This window comes from Mytilinidion resinicola, assembly GCF_010093595.1.
Source record: "Mytilinidion resinicola strain CBS 304.34 unplaced genomic scaffold BDZ99scaffold_4, whole genome shotgun sequence".
NCBI lineage: Eukaryota > Fungi > Ascomycota > Dothideomycetes > Mytilinidiales > Mytilinidiaceae > Mytilinidion > Mytilinidion resinicola.
The window spans coordinates 1,289,622-1,306,766 of NW_022985440.1; the positions used below are offsets into that span (position 1 = coordinate 1,289,622).

Here is a 17,145-nt window from a genome sequence, read left to right on the forward strand (position 1 = left end):
CACTGCATCATATGCTTTTGCGGGCGCATGAATTCGCGGTGAATTCGGAAGAATAGTTCCAAGGGGTGGTACTGAATGTTTTCGGGAAGAATTTTGTCGTGGTAGAATCGTCGGCTGGTGACCACCGGTGTATGGGTAATCTGAATCCTCCGAACGTACTTTACGAAGTTTGGTTTCTGTTGTAGGAATTTCTGGAGCTTGGGTTGACCCGTCTTAGAGTGGAAGTAGAGTTCCATGCTACGGAAAAAAACGGCGGGTACAATGTCGTAGAATTGTCGAGACACGAGGTTTGCAGCTTTGAGGTCCTTCTTGGCGTCTTTCTGGAACGAGTCATCGGGCTCCAACCATTGTAGGATCTCAAGTAGAATCTCGTTCGGGACATCTGTGAGGGGGGCCGCCATATCGGCGCTTCTAAGAGCGAGAACAGGGCAGGGGGATTGTCTGATTTGTCAATTTGGATTGCTTGTGATGCAATTATATTGAGGGTCTGCTTTTGCAGGCATGATCAAGTGACGTCATGAATTTCGAGCTAGCGATGCTGGTGAATATGGGGAGCCTGGTCTTTATAGCTTGATCCCTCTTAATATTCCGGGGCTCGAAATTGAACGAGTGTCAATGACACAGAGCGCCGGCCCTTAGCTAACGGCACCCCCTCGTCCCAGTCCATAGACCCGGGCGTATAATTCAGCATCCTCACATCTCTTCAGCAGTTCCGGCATTCCGCCGTCTATTACCGTTGGAAGTATATCCTCTCGGTAGGCATGACAGAATAGCTGCTAGCACCTTTCATCGATCACGAGGTACGCCAGACCATATAGCTCCACGACACCGCGATAAAACACGGCTAAAAGCGTGCAAACGTCCCTCCATGTGCGACACCTTGAAAACATCTTCTTCAAGGCTATGTCATCGAGCGTGAGATGACTTAGGGCAAGCGATCTTACGAGTTGGATGATGTACCAGTAGGAGGTCCAGTCCAGCCACTAGCCAACTAACCGGAGAGACACTAATGTGCGCGGTAGTCTTGGGTGAGAGAAGAAGTAACAAGTAAGTGCACATGGCTTAGTAATGTCGCATTGAGCAACCAATCCAACCGTGACTAAAATAGAGTGTGCGCAGAGTACAAAACACTATGAGAGATAGATTTTCTTTCTAAAATTGGCACTCTATGTGATCAATGTGATTATTTTGAATTGAGAATCAGAAGCACTTACTACCCACAAACAGAGATGCAGTGGTGTTCTGGTCTAGGGAAAAAAATTGAAACGCCTATGGCGCAATTGCTTTTGCAATTAGAGTATTGACGTATTCTAGACCGCACTAGATTAGGATTTGCGATATTGTGGGTTCAACCGACCACATCCTCGTCCCTGAATTCCCGCTGTACGGTATCGATCTTGTCATCCGGCCTCGCGAGATATGTGATAGGATCCCTGAGCTCGTACCAGCCTCCCATCGGTGCATTGATCTTGTAGCCTATGAGTCGCTGGGTTGGTTCATCCAAACTCATAGCCCTCTCTTTCGAAATGTTGAGATACTGCTGGAGAGTTAATATTTGACAATCATTAAAGTGGTAATTAGGGCCCACGTACCTGATTTTCTTCTTGTCTTAAATGACCCTGGGTCCAAGAGGCACCAATACTCCTTCTTAGTACTCCAGATTGGTTTGCTCCGCCCCTGTGGACGAGCGAACCATGGAGCAAAAGGCAAGAGCCCGTCTTCATTTCTGTGGATGCCAGGACATGTCCTGCGGGGTCCCAGTCTTCGCCCCAGGTATGACTCCCAATTATTCCTTCCACGCAGCCATTCTCAGTAGTATTCCCTCCCGGGCTCCCAGACCACAGTGCCCATATCTCAACAGGCTGGGACAGCGGATGTTCCGCGAAGTAGATGTCGTCGTGACGGTGTAATGGCTCAGCTTGTGAACCAGGTGCTGAGTCGAACACGACTGTCGCACTTAGCTGTGGCCGTGAGGTATTGCTCAACCGCTCCTCTCCGTGCCATATTCGCGTTGTCTTTTGCAGTTTGGCATCAAGGAATTGGAGCAACTTGGGAGACTTGAGGAAGTCATAGACGAAAGTTGGGGATTTCGATGCCAACGCTGTGACGGCTGATGGAGATGCGGAGGACGAGAGGCCAAGCTCTTTGTTCAAGGTGCTGATGGTCTCGGGAGATGTGAAGTCGGAGAGGATAACGGCACCATCGCGGTCGAAGGCTGCGACGATGTCGGCTACAGGAGTGGTGCTATAGGGGAGGGTGGTGAAGGATTGAGGGGGTGAAAGTTGGCTTGGCATCTTCGGCAACTTCAACTTCCTCGTGATGTTCTTCAACTCCTCCCATCCGCACGAGCATCTTCACTCTTATCCGGAATACCATCTCGATGCTGCGCAGTGCTTCGGTACAGCGTTCGTTGTGTGCCTGCGGGGTTCGCAAAGGTGGGATCCATCTTATCTCATGGTGCATTTATTGCCTAAAGTAGAAGTTCGGCCCTACTGCCATGCATCCGCAGTAGCGGCAGATATATGGTACGTAGACATGGACAAAAACATAACGTTCTAAACAGTTGAAGGAAGTCAATCGTTACAGTAGCTATGGACAAGCCAGAACTCCAAAGAATCAGTGCTGATGCACCTATCGAAGAAATCCTCGAAGTCCTGGACCGTGACGGAGGACTAATTGTCAAAGGACTCGTCGGCCCGGAGACGCTCCAGCAGATTGCCAAAGAGTTGAAGCCATTTGAGCAACCGGATCAAGAGTGGAAGGGGAATTTCTTCCCAGAAGCGACCAAGAGGATTTGCGGAGCGGTTGGAAAATCGAAGACATTGGCAACCAAAGTCTTTATGCATCCATTATACCAGGAAGTCTGCAACAGGCGTCTTACAATCACTAAGAAGTCCCGATATGGCGATGACATTCGGACCTTCAAATGCTCGCCAGTGGGAAACGCCAGCACAACCTTCGACATTGGTCCAGGTGCAACAGCACAGCAGCTTCATCGAGACGATGGTGTGCATCATCTCAGCCACCCGAACCCGCAGCCATACATGATCGGTATGCTCTTAGCTGAGACGAGGACAACTCCTGAAAACGGAGCGACTGTTGTGATTCCGGGAAGTCATAAATGGGTTAGTCTTCCTCTTGTGTGCTTGAAAACCTGAGATGATCACTTCTAACCACATACGCAGGGTGATTGGGAAGATCGTCCACCCATGCCCGAGGAGACTATTCCTGCAACTCTAGAACCCGGCGATGCACTTCTTTTTGACGGTGCTGTGTTCCATGGAGGCGGGACTAATTCCACCGAATCTGAGAGGCGAAAGGTGTTTAATTGACGCGGGTATTTTCTCCGTACACATTGCTGACAAAGTCAGGTTCATGGGGTATTCATGATCCGTGGCAATTTACGCCCAGAAGAAAACACGTACCTTTCCCTACCTCCGTCTGTGGCAGAGTCGTACCCCGACGACGTTTTGAAAGCGTATGGTTATGGAGCTTCAACTTCCGGGCTGGGCTGGGTCGATTACAAGGAACCATTAGCTGCTGTGCTAGGGAGAAAAGTAAAGCAACCTAGCCTCCTGTTTGGAGCAGTTGGATATGCGTGATGTTTCCATAAGATAGTCACTTTAGTTCCAGTACGAGATCAATGAATTATATGCATACTTAAGATTGAGCTGGGTATCCCTGAGAATATGAGACCCCGAGCTCAACCACGATTTGTTACAGCATATCTTAAACAGTCTCAACGAAATGTATGTTATATATCCGCATTATTGCCGAGAGTAATCGTCCCAAGGTTTGTTGCTATCTCTTAGCGCGAGTCGGAACCTTATCGGACAGCATTCTATTTTAGCTGGCAGGCGAACACCAACCTTCCTTCGCGATCTCTCGCTGCTGGGCCTCTTTCGTTGATGGAGGAACGACAGCCTAGACAGCTCAAATGGAAAGACACTGTGGCGCGAAGCGGAAAGCTCAAGAACCATTCATACACCACACTTCCAGGACAAAGTAGGACGCTGCCGCGAAAAGGCCCACGCGTCGACTTGATGAATCTAACGCGTTAAAGCCCCTACAACGACCGCCCCAACTTCTCAGCGAGGGTACAAGATCCGGTTTCGAGAAGACATAAAGTCTAGACCCCGTCGCGGCTCTCGTCCGAAGCCCATTTCGCCGTTGGTTGAACGCTCACCTGCAACTGCTATTCAAGAGCGCCCAGAGGAAGCAGATCCGGTGGAATCCAGCGACACTCTCTCAAGTCTCTCCAGGCCACCTTCTACTCAAGACGAGAGGAGACCATCTGTCCTCCAAGATGCAGAGCTTCTTTTCTCCATTGGCTCCTCGGAACGCCGTACAAACGAGCCAATACCTGAGAGCATGGACGACATGACTTTAGACCTCAGCCCCGATAGCCTCGATATGAACGTCATGCACATTCCACTAGAGCCAGGATACTCAGAGGCCTTGTTGCTCACCTTCCAAGATGATGTGTTCCCGATGATCGCGCGTCATGTGCACCCGTCAATGTCCCCTTCGCCAGTGTACGATTGCGAGGACAGGAAGTTCTTCTTTCAATATTGTGAGCACTCAACTAGTATATACGTAAAGAAGTTTACTGACAATTCAGACGTTGAAAAGGTAGTCGCACGACTGATGCCGCTCTGGAACACACCAGACAACCCGTTTATTTCAATCATTCTTCCAGCTTCTTTCGACTCTCCTGTCCTAACTCATGCTATAATGGCTCTTTCAGTGTATCACTACTCTCTTCAACCAGCGAGTACATCTTCAGGCGTTCGCTATTCCCACAAGGCCCTGTGGCACCAGCAGCGAGTTCTCTCGTTACTCCAGGAGAGCCTTGCAGATCCAGACACCGTGAAAGACGACTCAACCCTAGCTGCATGCATGTTGATGCAAACCTTCGAAGTGCTCTGTTCAGGCACGAGCGGCTGGGATCATTGGCTTCGAGGCGCAACACTCTTCGTCCAGATGCGAGGTCGACTAGAGCATGATCTAAAAGACTCCAACAATTGGATGAGGCTTGCAAAATGTGTGGTTGCGGTGGAAACATTCGCCGCCACCTCAGCGGGCTTTGAATTGACCATTTCAGGTGATTACTGGAACATATATCGGAAGCTGCGAGAGGACGACTTGAAGCGAATAGCACGTGGCGAACACACAGAAGACTTCGCAGAAGACCAACATTTCGAAAAGCTCGTTGGATGCTCCGCCGTCGTGGTATATGCTCTTGGACGGATGCAAATGCTTGTTCAAGCGAGGGATGAAGTAGAACAGTTACAGCAGGACGACCAGGAATGGCAAGATGCTTGGGATATAGAAGTTTCAAGACTGGAAGATTTATTACTTCGATGGCGTCCTAATAGCCCAGACTCCGATAGGGTCCACCTAGCAGAGGCCTTTCGATATGCCGCACTTATTTTCCACGCACGTCGGCTCCGTCGATTCCCACATGTCCACTCAACCTGCCAGTTCAGGGTACAAGCAACTTTCGATCACCTGTTTTCGCTCACGCATTCTTCCCAGCTAGAGGGAATCGCTCTGTACCCAACTCTAATTGCGGCGCTTGAGATCGACGAAGCTCAGAGTGAAGGCCTGCAAAGAGCGGCGCTCAGCCGCATCCGGGTTATGAAGAGGGAAAAGGCGGATCCACTATACGACAATGCAGAGAAACTCTTGCATCTTGTCTGGTCACGAAGGGCTTTTGCAAACAGCTACGAAGAGAAGATTGCCATCGACTGGCAAGACATTAGTCGCGATATGAATTGGACGTGGTGCATGGTATAGAATATATGCTTCTACGTTTCGCTTTCTCCTCCATCTCGTCACCCAGCTTCCGTTCTCGCTCCCATGCAGCTTACTGGACATTTTCGACTTCAGCAGGACATCTCTTCGCCATCTCATCAAGATATCCTAAGACAACCTCTCCCCAGACCGGTTTCCTCTTGTAAAATGCGAATTTTGTAGGAAGCTTATGCAGTAGACCGCCCAATCTAGCCGCGAAACCTGGGTATTCGGCAATCTCGACAAGTCGATAGAGATATCTGCGGACCATGAGCAAAGACGATCGAACAATCCTCGGACAAGCTTACGTTTTCGTTAACATGCACATTGCGCCCGACTTCGGCAGTCTTCGAAGAACCTGCCTCTCAACTCTAAGCTGGACCTGATTTATGTCAATGGACATGTCGACGACTGGGATATCATTTTCATAAAGATGAGCTCCCTCAACCAGAAACAGCTCCTCGTGATCGTTGATGGACCAATTCAAACGCATCACTAATTTGGAAGGTCCAACACTGTCAAAGTATCTACGACAAGTTAGCTCCGGCATTACAAAACCAACGGCTTTGTAGCTTACTTGTTCATTGCCTTTTGTAGCTTCTCCTTGTACGTGGGGACCGTCTTGTGAATTTCTGTCATTGGTTTGCCCATCTTCTCCCGAACATGGAAGCCTGCTGGGAATGCTGAGAGAACGGCACTGAGGACGTATTCGCCACCCGGCCCTGGTGTGAGGATATTGAGATCATCTTCCACCAACCTTCCTGCAACATAGAGAGGGTGATTGTCGTATGGCGCGATTACGCGGTGAGTCTCTTTAGTGACCTCATTCCGAATACATGATCCATCCTCGGAGAGCTTGAATACCGAAGGGAATCGTCGCGGAAGGTACTCGGTCAAGATTCCTAGCAACTCAATGCAGCCTTCGAGCCCTCCTTCGCGACAGTCAAGCGCATCGGGTCCAACTTTGTCGATTACTTGTTGTTTCAGGGCCATGCGCGCCGCAAAGTTCTTGTCCATTACCACCCAGTCGTCAAAGGCCAGGTTGCGAATCGCCATGGTAGCAGTATAAATTCTGTCGGAAATATAGTCATCTTTCCACCATGTTATCGGCTCCTCCTCTGCAATATCGAAATCGGCCTTGTATGGTTGAACGTTCGAGAAATCCAGCCTTTTGATATCGTCGCCGCCGTAGTACTTCCCAACTCTCTTTGCGCTTGCTGGCCTTTTGGGTAGTACCTTGACGTTCTTCTGCTTGTGTCGCAATCGAAAGAGAAAGACTATGAATGCAAGTATGATTCCAACGAACGGAAAGCCCCGAGGCCATTCGAAGCCCTCAAAGAGCTGAAAAACCAACAACATCGCGAAAAGTGAAGCGCAGCGAAGAAACACGAAAAGCTTTCTTGACCCAGCACCGTCCTCGTTCTCTCGTTATTCTCCGTCAAAGTCTCCACAAACGGTGCTATAGATCGCGAACTTCCCAATCCGGTAGGTATGACTAGTGCCGGCCGTTATCGTGTTGCTTGCTCAACTGACTCGCAACACTATCAGCCCCATTGTGCATCTCGGCCCTACTATTTAGATCGGAACCATGACACCGGTACGCGCATAGCTTATCGTCGCGACAATGCCGGCCGTAGACAGCCTAGAAGGCTATCCGTTATGCAGGCATCAAGTTCCTGCATGCGGCAGTTCGCCGACGTGATGAGTCGCGTCGCGATACCAGGAGTATGGTACACTTAAAGAGCTGGGAGACTGCATCCTAGAACAGACGTTTCTTTCAGGACTACAGATCTCAACGACCTATTCAAGCTTATCTAATTGACAACGTGGCACTATGGCAGTGGAAGAGAAGTCGTTCATCGGACCCGACGTGGTGGCAGATTCCCACAGTGACAGCGAGAAGGGGGGAGATGTCGTGAACAGCGACGCGCTGCAGTTGGCTTCTTTGGGCCATGTTGAGGAGCTTGAGCGGAACTTTGGGCTTCTCGCTTTGGTGGGGCTTGGGTTCGTGTGTTCCGGCAGTTGGTTTGGTGTCACTTTATCACTCGTTGCAGGTGTGATGAGTGGAGGTCCAGCAGTCTTGGTCTACGGCGCGTGAGTATCCATTTACCTATACCCGATTCCAATATACAATTACTAACTTATGCAGCCTCGTCATCCCGGCTTTCTCGCTTCTCATTGTCCTCTCACTTGCGGAAATGGGTTCAGCGTATCCCACCACCGCCGGCCCCTTGGAGTGGACGTTCCGTCTCGCACCGCGAAAATGGGCTCTCTTCCTCAGCTGGATGACCGGATGGGCTAATTTGATATCATGGCTTGTCGGCTCAGCAGCCAACGTCGCAGTCATGGCGAACCAAATGGTCTTCCTCGCCAATCTCTACAACCCATCCTTCGAAGCCAAGACCTGGCAGATCTGGCTCATCATGGAAGGCTGCCTCATCCTAAACGGGCTCCTGAACGCATTCGGAACACGCCTCCTACCAAAAATTGACACCGTACAATTCTACTGGTATGCCCCTTACCCCCTTACCGCATCTTCTAACAAACTCTCTGCTAACATCAAAACCCCAGGTTCATCGGCTCCTTCCTCATCGTTGCCATCACCACCGTCGCCGCCGCAAACCCCCACCAGCCGGCCAAATTCGTCTTCGGCACCTTCTACAACGCTACCGGCTGGACCAACCCCTTCGTCGTCTTCATGAACGGCCTCATCATCACAGCCGGCAACTTCGTAGCACTAGACGCCTCCTGCCATCTCGCCGAAGAAATGTCCTCCCCCTCCCGCACGATCCCGAAAGCCATGCTCATGACCGTCGGCATCGGGTGTATCACCGACTTTATCGTCTCGATCTGCCTCATGTTCAGCGTCGGGCAGGACAAGGACGCATTCTTCGAGAGCGCGGCCCCGTACCTCACCATCGTGCTCTCCTCCACCGGCTCAAAGGCGGCTGCGGCCTGTATCTCGACGACGCTGCTGGTGAACAACTTCATCAGCACGACGAGCGTTATCCAGGTCGGGTCGCGGATTATCTGGTCCTTCTCCCGCGACGGGGGGTTCATCTTCCCGACGTTCTTCGCGAAGGTTAATACGAGCCTTGCGTGCCCCTTACCCGCGGTCGTCATGTCCTGGGCTATTGGCGCGCTGGTCGCGATCCTCTACCTTGCCTCGTCTACCGCCTTCAACGCACTGCTCTCTTGCCTCGTTATCATGGCGTACGTCGCCTACGCTATACCGATCACTTGCTTACTCATCCGCGGCCGCGTGTACGATCGCCCTGGGACGTTTAAGCTAGGGAAGTGGGGATGGGCCATCAACATCATCTCCCTTATCTTCATGGCGTTCTTGGCGATATTCTTCTGTTTCCCCGTGTTTAGGCCCGTGGAGAAGGCGAACATGAACTACGCGGCGCCGACGACGGTGGGGTTCTTGGCTGTGACGCTGATATTATGGTTCGTGGCCGGCAAACAAAATTATAAGGGAAGTAGTCTGGAGGGGATTCACGTGCATGGGTTGTAAAGGGGGTTTGCTGCCAAGTTGTAGTTGTAGGAGGATGTCGACTGCGCAGGGTCTCGTTTTTTTTTCTTTTTTAGAAGAATGGCCTGCGGGTTTCAATACAGTTTATTTGACAACATTGAGTTTATGGGGTTCTTTCTTCCTGCATCCATCCACCCTGGACTGTATATCACTATGATGCTTCGGTCTATCAATATGCTCACGTTCATCCTTCTTTCTTGTGGCATCCATCTAACACTTCTTTCCCGTGCAGGTGTTGTAGTGTTCATAGCACGTGCATGTCTCCCTATCCTTCAATGCCTCGACAGCGGCGGCAGCATCGGGCTGCGGGACGGCGGCGGCCATGCCGAGCGCGATGAGGGCGAAGGCAGAGATGAGGGATGTGCAACGCATTTTGGTGATCTGCACATAGAATCAGTATGTGATCATATCAACTATACATGGGGTTAGAGAGTCGTGACAACGAACCGAGATTTGAATATGGGTGACTCGGATTACAGAGATTAATGATTCGAGTGGACTGGTTCGGTTTGGCAGAAAGTTGAGATGGATTTTAAAGTAACGATAGTAACTAGGACGAGGGGCCTTTATAGGTAGAGTACCTACATTCCCTCTCTGGTAACGGATTTTCGTCTAATAGCAGAGCATCCTCACTATCCCGCATCTAGAAGGTTGCCAACAATCAACCCAACTAGCGAGTGCGCATATAACATGAACTAGACCCTCCCGAATTAATTTTATTACATTGCGGAAGGTGTGTTAAACAAATGACGCGCGTGGTATCCTTCGAGTGATACAAGTAGATAAGTGCTTAGTCGGTGAGCATTCCAGACTACTATTTGCATTCATACAGTGAACTAAACTACTGCGCACTTGAGAAACCATCAGGCATTAACATGTAGGCAGCACGCGCTTTTGGATCGCTTCTACTTTCTCGATATGCACTTAGCCTGTCGTATCGCGATTTTAGTCGTCGCACCGATAGGATGCCTTGTCCTCTTGCGATACCCTCTCGCCGATAATTAAGGCGGCAAGTTGCATGACGGCAGTGGCGAGAACACATAGCCGGTCGGAGGGATAGCTCTGTCAAGTAGCACCTCGGACCCGGTCGCTGGGATGCTGGCGCTGATGCATGGATACCTCAAATTCATGCTCTATTTTAGAAAGATACCGCCTGAAAAACGTTTACTTCGGGATCTTGAACGGATGAGCTTCAGTGTTGAAAACATAGTCGTCCAAACTAATAACGCTGGGCTCGCTGAAGATCAGGTAAAAATATTTCAGAGTCTCGGCCATCCAGAAGCTCTGTTGCATGGTTAGCACCGATCAGGATGTACGCGACAATAGACGGTACTTACCTCCATAGAATCCATCTTGGGTGGCTCGCCACTGGTGACTGAGACGTCGATTATTGCCGCATTCGCGAGGTCGGTCTGGGTGTATTTCTGAATCGCGGTGAACATGTCCCAAGCAGCAGCTTGCCACTGCTGCTGGCCAGTAATGCGGTACAAGATGAACACGCTCTCAATCGCCTCCGGTCGAAGGATATATCGCCGGTCGTTGATTTCGGTGAAGCCTAATGGCAGCCTCTGGTTGGCAATGTTCTTAAGCGGATCTTCTTCGTTCTCAGTAAACGCTTTGTTCTTGACCTCCTCCATCCACGCCATCTTGTCCCACTCACATCCCGTGATGTTAGGGCAGGGTAGATGATGCGAGACTTCCGGCATAATTCCAAAGGGAAGGGCCTTGTATGACCAAACACAAGCGTCAGCGAGCTTGCGACCGACTTTGACGTGCTCTTCAATCTCAAACATGCGACCTCCTAGTGCGAACATGCCGCCGGCGAAGCAAACGAGATGTTGGAATTCAGGTTGTAGAGATATCTCGCCATCTTGCGCGCGAACCATACCAGACATGAGGATGTCGGCGTTGTCAGGAGTCATGGGACGGAACATGGTGTACTCAATAGCCGTCTTCATTGACGTTTCGTACAACTTCTTGTAGACTGGGTCCAGGCCGCCCAGCACCGCGTATGTTTTAGGGAAGTATTCATACAGCGAGTCGGACATGGCACCTAGCGTGAAGGCAGTATCTCCAGTGAAATCCGCCTCCTTTCCATTGACCGAGATTGGCCACATTCCGGGTAGTTGCGTCTTCATTTGCTGCTCGTCGAGCTTGTTGGTGATGCGTGTGATGGCGTCGTACCATTTCGGGTCTTTGGTGATTTGTGAGAGGCGGGATAATTCCATAGAGAGGGAGCCGATTTCTGCGACAAGGACCCACTATCGAACAGAATGTCAGAAAAATGCCCTCAAGATGAGTTTGTGAAAGAGTCTTACATCGTCTGCAACCTGAGCAAATCCACTGCCAGCCTTGTGGAAATCCCACCGCGTAATGGGCATGCGATTTGGGGTATCAAATGCGACATAAAGCATCTCTCCGACTTCAATAGCCTTCCTCAGCAGGAGTTTCTCCCCACTCAACTCGTACGCAGACAACAAGCCTCCCAGATGTCGAATATTGGTCTCGAAGACATTGACCTTCTCCACCGAGGTAGTCCCAAAATTGACCTTTGCAACGTCTTTGACCGCCTTTCTAAACTCGCTCTTCATGCCCATTATCCATAGCGTATCCAAGGAATCAATCAGCGAGGCTGCCCATCCTCCGAACGTATCTTTAGCTTCTCCGCTGATGGGTGCCAGCTCGTCATGCATCCACGCCTTCTTTTTATACGACTCCCAGCATTTCTCAAAGGCCTTCTTCACTTCCGCCAGTCTTGTCTCGCGCAGCTGCTTCTCAATATCCTTCTCCTGCTGGAAATCGAATTGGATCTTTGGTAGAGGAAGGGGGCTCCCCGTCGGCAGGGGAATCATGTCCGTTACGGGATTTTGGATGGGAACTTTGGTCCAGTCATAGATCGGTATTTTCATGACTTTTCCATCATGTCGATTCGGTCTGCCGTCTTGGGGATGTGCTGATCCAGTTGCGGCCTGGTAGGGTCCATGGAGCTTGTAGAATGCGAAGAGGACACAGGCAGTGATGACCGCAAAGGCGGCGTAGCGCTTTAGCAATGCCATGGTAGATGCTGAGACCTGTTTGACGCGTCGGGCTGCGGTCAGTTGATGGAGAAGATGTGGAAGTTGAGAGACATCGAGGGGGGCCTTGAGGTGCCGTGGAGTTCGCGATGAGGCTTGGAAGATGTAAGAATAGGGACCAATCAGCGTGCGAGCGCATCCCCTGATTTTCCAAGGTTGTCCTCCGAGGACTTCAACCCACTCCTATACCGCTATACACGAACACCATCGAAGCAACGCAACAAGTCGTTCACATTCTAGTGACTTATCAGGACCGCAAATTGACATGAGCTCCGTTTAGTAGTAGCCAGGTCGGTTTGTCAACGCGTCACTACCGGGTGCCGATGACGCATGTGCATCACGATATCAAAAAACTTCTAACCTCCAGTCTTAATCTTCTTGTCAACCCTTTTGAGTTGAAAAGCCTCCGCTCTGGTATTGGGGCTTGGCGAGTATGATTGTCATTGAGTGGCTTGGCTATCTTCCGCAGGACTTGCTTAGCAGGTTGAGGTTAATGCTTACCTCTCTAGAAAATCTCCCTCATCTCTACAGGCTAGACGGTGTTGTTTCTGCTTAGAGCCTTAGACTGCTCGACAGACGCTGTCACGCTGAGCTCATCAAGTCTGGTTCGAGCACAATACAGATTGGACAATATACCAACAAGGATATCACCTTTGGTATAGCGCCGGATGCCTTACAAGACTGCCTTAAAAATATGGCTCAGCATGTTGGCCGCGCTTAGAAGATTACCCTTTTAATAGATCTCGAGTGGTGCTCTCTAAGCCAAGTACATGAATGCTTTCCATCCATCCTCTTTTTTCAATTTTCTTTCCAATCATCATTGTGCTATCACCCTCTCATCTTTGGCCACCTCCACTTCTATGAAATCCTGAAATGGCTGGCCATTCAGGACGCGCCATGCTTCCCCACCGACTTCGTCCACTCTTTATGATGGTTTTCTTTTCGACCTTCGTCGTACGCTCATATGCTATACCAACACCAACCAAGCGAGATAGTACTAAACACACCACGGCGATCGCTGCCGGAGTCACAGTTCCAATAGGTGTCATCATGCTAGCTGCAGCCTTGTTCTACTTCAGGAAAGGCCTAGCAGCACTCCTATGTCTTGAACGACCTTCGAAGAAACAGGTCCTGGACCCAAATTCTCCGCCACCAGACCCACCCACACCGGCTCCAACGTATCCCAAGCAGGCCTATCGCACTATACGTCCCCCACGGGCACGAGATTCGCTAGAAATAGCTACCGGTCGAGAAATTTGTCAGGCGCTGTCGCCTATTTCGCCAGCTTCGCCTACTTCAACTTTAAGGAACCTACCCACTTCGCTATCTGAGCGAGCGATGAATGCGTAAGTCTTAGTGCGTGAGGTTGATTTATCCAGGTAGCTGACTGTGATATATAGGTTCCACTTCTCGTTCCATCGATAGATAGCAGTATTCGATAACACGTGTCGTATAATGATCATGCCTTTATACATTTTATATACACTCAACACGCACAGCACCATCGCCTTGTGCATCTTCCATTTATATAATTCCTCGTCTCCAAACTACCCAAGCACTCTAATGGATGCTCGGTAAAACCCTCTCCAGCCAAGTACACAAGTCTCTCAGCTCCCCACCTCCAATCACATGCCCCATGCCCTCATACTCCTTCACCTCAACCTTGCTCTCCTCAATGCCAACCTCCTTTATTGTCTCTTCTAACATGCGCGCATACCTCTTCGGTACGAGTCTATCTCCCGTACCCCTTGCTAGGAATACCTCCATTCCTCCCTGCACCTTCTCACTTAATCCTGCGCCCTTCCTCATCTCGTCGACTTTCTCGGCCAGCGGCAAATAACCACTCAACCCCGCCACACCCCCTAACCGCCCTGAATACACCGACGTCAATCCCAACAGCATCGATACCGCACAGCCTTGCGAGAATCCGCCGACAATGATGCGGTTCGCGGGTATGCCTCTCGCGACAAATTCGTCGATCAGGGAGACAATATAAGCCACGCTACTATTGATCCCTTCATCGTCTTCTGGATCGTCCAGTTCAGGACGTGATGAAGGGAAAGGAGAGAGACGGGTGGGCATGAACCAGGCTGCTTGGGCGAGGTCGTGGTTGTGGAGGGCGGAGGGTAGCAGCCAGTTTAAGTGGGGAAGTTTGCCAGCCGCTGCGAATTGTTGGGGGATGTCTATGTATCAGACGGGTTGAGCTAAGGTCCTATAGCACCGGGGGGAATTGGGAGGACTCACTTTCAAGTCCTGAGGCCTCATCGCCTAGACCGTGGAGGAAGATGAAAGCGGCAGAGTGTGCGGGGTTAGATGGGGGTGTGGCGGCTGGAATGGTTATGGGGGGAGGGCGTGAAGGGGGAGCCATGGTGAAGTTTGATGCTATAGGAGTATGGAATAGACTGAAGATATTTGCATTCTACATGAGATCAGACGCGACGGCAGTGCATTCATCCCGCCTGCCCGGAGCTAGATACTCCACACGGATTTAAGGCTGATCGGCGGAACGTTCCGCGCCTTCCCGTGATCGCGCGATTCTCGTCAACCTCATCTTTTGAGCTCTAACTTCACCACCATCGACTGCCAACCATACACACTCCTTTCACGAACAAATACAGCACTATGCCGCACATCGAAATCCTCCCCAACACCGGCGCCGCCCCGGCCCCCGGCTGGGCCTACGTTCCCGACACAGGCTACGACCCATCGAAAGTCGCCTTCAACCCCAAAGACCGCAAGCGACAGGCCGCACGCCTGGGCGGCATGCCCACCGGCCTCGAACTATCCGCGCGGCAGCTCACAGCCGTGCAGCGGAGAATAGCAGAGTTGGAGAGGGACAACGATGCGCGGTCGGGGATCGAGATACCTAATAAGAAAAGTACGTCCAATCCAACCTTCCTCTTCCTAAAACCTAGACTATCATGCGCAAAGGACTCTGCTAAATCTTCAAAACCGAACAGCAACCTTCAAGACCTCAGCAACGAAGAAGATCCTCCTCTCTGCGAAGGAGATCCGGCACTGGCTCGACGACGAAGACGCCCTGTACACGAACAAAACACAAGCACCTGGAGGCGGCGCGAGAGCCATTACTAGCCGCGTTATCAAGCCCGCTATGGGTGCGAAAGGGCGGCGAGGTACGTTTACTGCGACCACAGTGCCCTCGACGCCCGTTCAACCTGGCACGCCAGCAACGATTACGCCGCGTGCTTTGACGCCCGCCGTACCTGCTTTCCCTGGCTCTACCTCAGGACTACAAGATAAAGCTCTTGAGATACGCTCTGCAGTCCCGGCGCCATTGGACGATGAAAAGTTACAAGCGTTATTGGCTGCGCCACCGCTACCGTACGCAGCTGCGAGGGTTGGCCCACCGGGGGCTGGAGCCCCACCGCAGAGGCTGTTTTGCGATACGTGTGGGTATTGGGGGCGGGTGAAGTGCTTGAAGTGTGGCGCGAGGGTGTGTGGGTTGGAGTGCAAGGGGAAGCATGATCAGAGCATGTGCACGAGGTTTTGAGGGATGTGTGATGATACCCGGAATATGGATGGGTTAAAATTATATGATGGGATGGAATGAGAGCAATGACTATGGAGCTCAAAAGATCACCACGGCCGCGGGAGTCGAGACTGAATGAGGGGCGAAGATGCCGTTCAGAACTGGAGACATTACCCAACAAGCTTGAGTAGGATCTACGTTGGGCGAAGAACAGGACCACGGCATACAGGAACGCTAGTGTCCCTAGCTTGACGGCAGGTTCATCCGGCCCCAGCTATGCTAAGATTAAGTAAAGGCCAAGCCATTCGGTGCGTTTGACAACGACGTCGGTCTGAAAAGAAAGGTAATGTGATGAAGTGTCGATGTAGTGGATGTACATATCATCCAGGCAAGATTAACCAGAGCTTTCAAATGCAAAATATTCATCTATTCATACGCCGTTCATTCTCTGCCTCAGCAGTCAACCCGTCCTCTTGTCATTATAGTCCTCTAAAGCGTTCAGATCGAAAAATAGCACCACGGTATACTCAATGAATTCAAAACTCATACTTCAACGAAGCCAGTCAGCGCACGTGGGTAGAAAAAGAGAACTCAAACCAGTTCGTCAATAAGTATAGACTTTTCTTCATTTAAAACTCTGATCATCTCAAATCCCCCTGAAACGCCGCCACCACTCTCCTACCTCCCATTCCAACCTCACACACAAATAGCCTCCACGGCCCCATACCCCCACCGGCCAATTCGCGCACCCCAACACACTCCCCACCGCCACGCCCGCCAGCGCAACCCCATGGTACCGATTCGCATACGTAACCCCACAATTCCCGCATAATACAGCTGGACATAGCAGCACAACGCGCCGCTCTTGGGCGCCTGCGTCAGTTTAGCCGTGACGGCGGCGCTAGCGGGGACGTTGACGACAGGGCAGGTTTCTTCGGTCACGGAGAAGGTGGTCTAGGCGCCGGCAGAGCCGTGGATGGGTGAGATGGTGTTGCCGGCGCAGGGATAGGAGGTGTAGACAATTAGGGTGACGATTGCGGGACCGCCTAGGGGAGGGGCTAGGAGGTGGATGGGTGGTAGGGAGGGAGGAATGTTTGGATGGACCGGTGGGTTTGCCACTTCGGGGTGAGGGAGAGGGGGATATGGAGGATGTGGAGGCGAGGGTGAGGAGGGTAGTGATGGTGAGGGAGAGGTTCTGGGGGTTATTAGAGGGAGGGGGGAGGAGGGGGGTTGGATGGTTTGGAAAGCTT

At 51.2% G+C, this 17,145-nt stretch overlaps 8 protein-coding genes across 8 annotated transcripts; 4 read left to right on the forward strand and 4 right to left on the reverse strand.

Moving 5' to 3' along the window:
- Window positions 1-1,348: 1,348 nt before the first annotated feature.
- On the reverse strand, window positions 1,349-2,294 carry BDZ99DRAFT_486111 (uncharacterized protein; the record flags this gene model as incomplete). The annotated part of the gene is made up of 2 exons (XM_033722756.1): window positions 1,349-1,537; window positions 1,593-2,294. 2 exons carry the CDS (start codon window positions 2,292-2,294, stop codon window positions 1,349-1,351), a joined length of 891 nt encoding a protein of 296 aa, XP_033581073.1.
- Window positions 2,295-2,402: 108 nt separating this feature from the next.
- On the forward strand, window positions 2,403-3,602 carry BDZ99DRAFT_436858 (PhyH-domain-containing protein; the record flags this gene model as incomplete). Its single annotated transcript, XM_033717559.1, has 3 exons — window positions 2,403-3,125; window positions 3,186-3,320; window positions 3,372-3,602. The coding sequence occupies exons 1-3, from the start codon at window positions 2,592-2,594 to the stop codon at window positions 3,600-3,602; spliced, it is 900 nt and encodes a 299-aa protein (XP_033581074.1). The 5' UTR covers window positions 2,403-2,591.
- Window positions 3,603-6,108: 2,506 nt separating this feature from the next.
- On the reverse strand, window positions 6,109-7,155 carry BDZ99DRAFT_554385 (uncharacterized protein; the record flags this gene model as incomplete). Its single annotated transcript, XM_033727123.1, has 1 exon — window positions 6,109-7,155. One exon carries the CDS (start codon window positions 7,153-7,155, stop codon window positions 6,370-6,372), a length of 786 nt encoding a protein of 261 aa, XP_033581075.1. The 3' UTR covers window positions 6,109-6,369.
- A 475-nt stretch (window positions 7,156-7,630) lies between these two features.
- BDZ99DRAFT_554387 (amino acid transporter) lies at window positions 7,631-9,427 on the forward strand (the record flags this gene model as incomplete). Its single annotated transcript, XM_033727124.1, has 3 exons — window positions 7,631-7,890; window positions 7,946-8,305; window positions 8,368-9,427. 3 exons carry the CDS (start codon window positions 7,631-7,633, stop codon window positions 9,311-9,313), a joined length of 1,566 nt encoding a protein of 521 aa, XP_033581076.1. The 3' UTR covers window positions 9,314-9,427.
- Window positions 9,428-10,495: 1,068 nt separating this feature from the next.
- BDZ99DRAFT_381022 (seven-hairpin glycosidase) lies at window positions 10,496-12,387 on the reverse strand (the record flags this gene model as incomplete). The annotated part of the gene is made up of 3 exons (XM_033715216.1): window positions 10,496-10,615; window positions 10,669-11,592; window positions 11,650-12,387. The coding sequence occupies 3 exons, from the start codon at window positions 12,385-12,387 to the stop codon at window positions 10,496-10,498; spliced, it is 1,782 nt and encodes a 593-aa protein (XP_033581077.1).
- Window positions 12,388-13,371: 984 nt separating this feature from the next.
- BDZ99DRAFT_459832 (uncharacterized protein) lies at window positions 13,372-13,871 on the forward strand. Its single transcript, XM_033719247.1, has 2 exons — window positions 13,372-13,751; window positions 13,806-13,871. The coding sequence occupies exons 1-2, from the start codon at window positions 13,456-13,458 to the stop codon at window positions 13,828-13,830; spliced, it is 321 nt and encodes a 106-aa protein (XP_033581078.1). The 5' UTR covers window positions 13,372-13,455; the 3' UTR covers window positions 13,831-13,871.
- BDZ99DRAFT_567794 (acyl-protein thioesterase 1) lies at window positions 13,863-14,843 on the reverse strand. The gene is made up of 2 exons (XM_033727730.1): window positions 14,650-14,843; window positions 13,863-14,588 (listed from the first exon to the last, which is right to left on the reverse strand). Exons 1-2 carry the CDS (start codon window positions 14,771-14,773, stop codon window positions 13,966-13,968), a joined length of 747 nt encoding a protein of 248 aa, XP_033581079.1. The 5' UTR covers window positions 14,774-14,843; the 3' UTR covers window positions 13,863-13,965.
- Window positions 14,844-14,970: 127 nt separating this feature from the next.
- Window positions 14,971-16,081, forward strand: BDZ99DRAFT_231638 (uncharacterized protein). Its single transcript, XM_033713514.1, has 3 exons — window positions 14,971-15,283; window positions 15,366-15,539; window positions 15,594-16,081. Exons 1-3 carry the CDS (start codon window positions 15,028-15,030, stop codon window positions 15,914-15,916), a joined length of 753 nt encoding a protein of 250 aa, XP_033581080.1. The 5' UTR covers window positions 14,971-15,027; the 3' UTR covers window positions 15,917-16,081.
- Window positions 16,082-17,145: the final 1,064 nt, after the last annotated feature.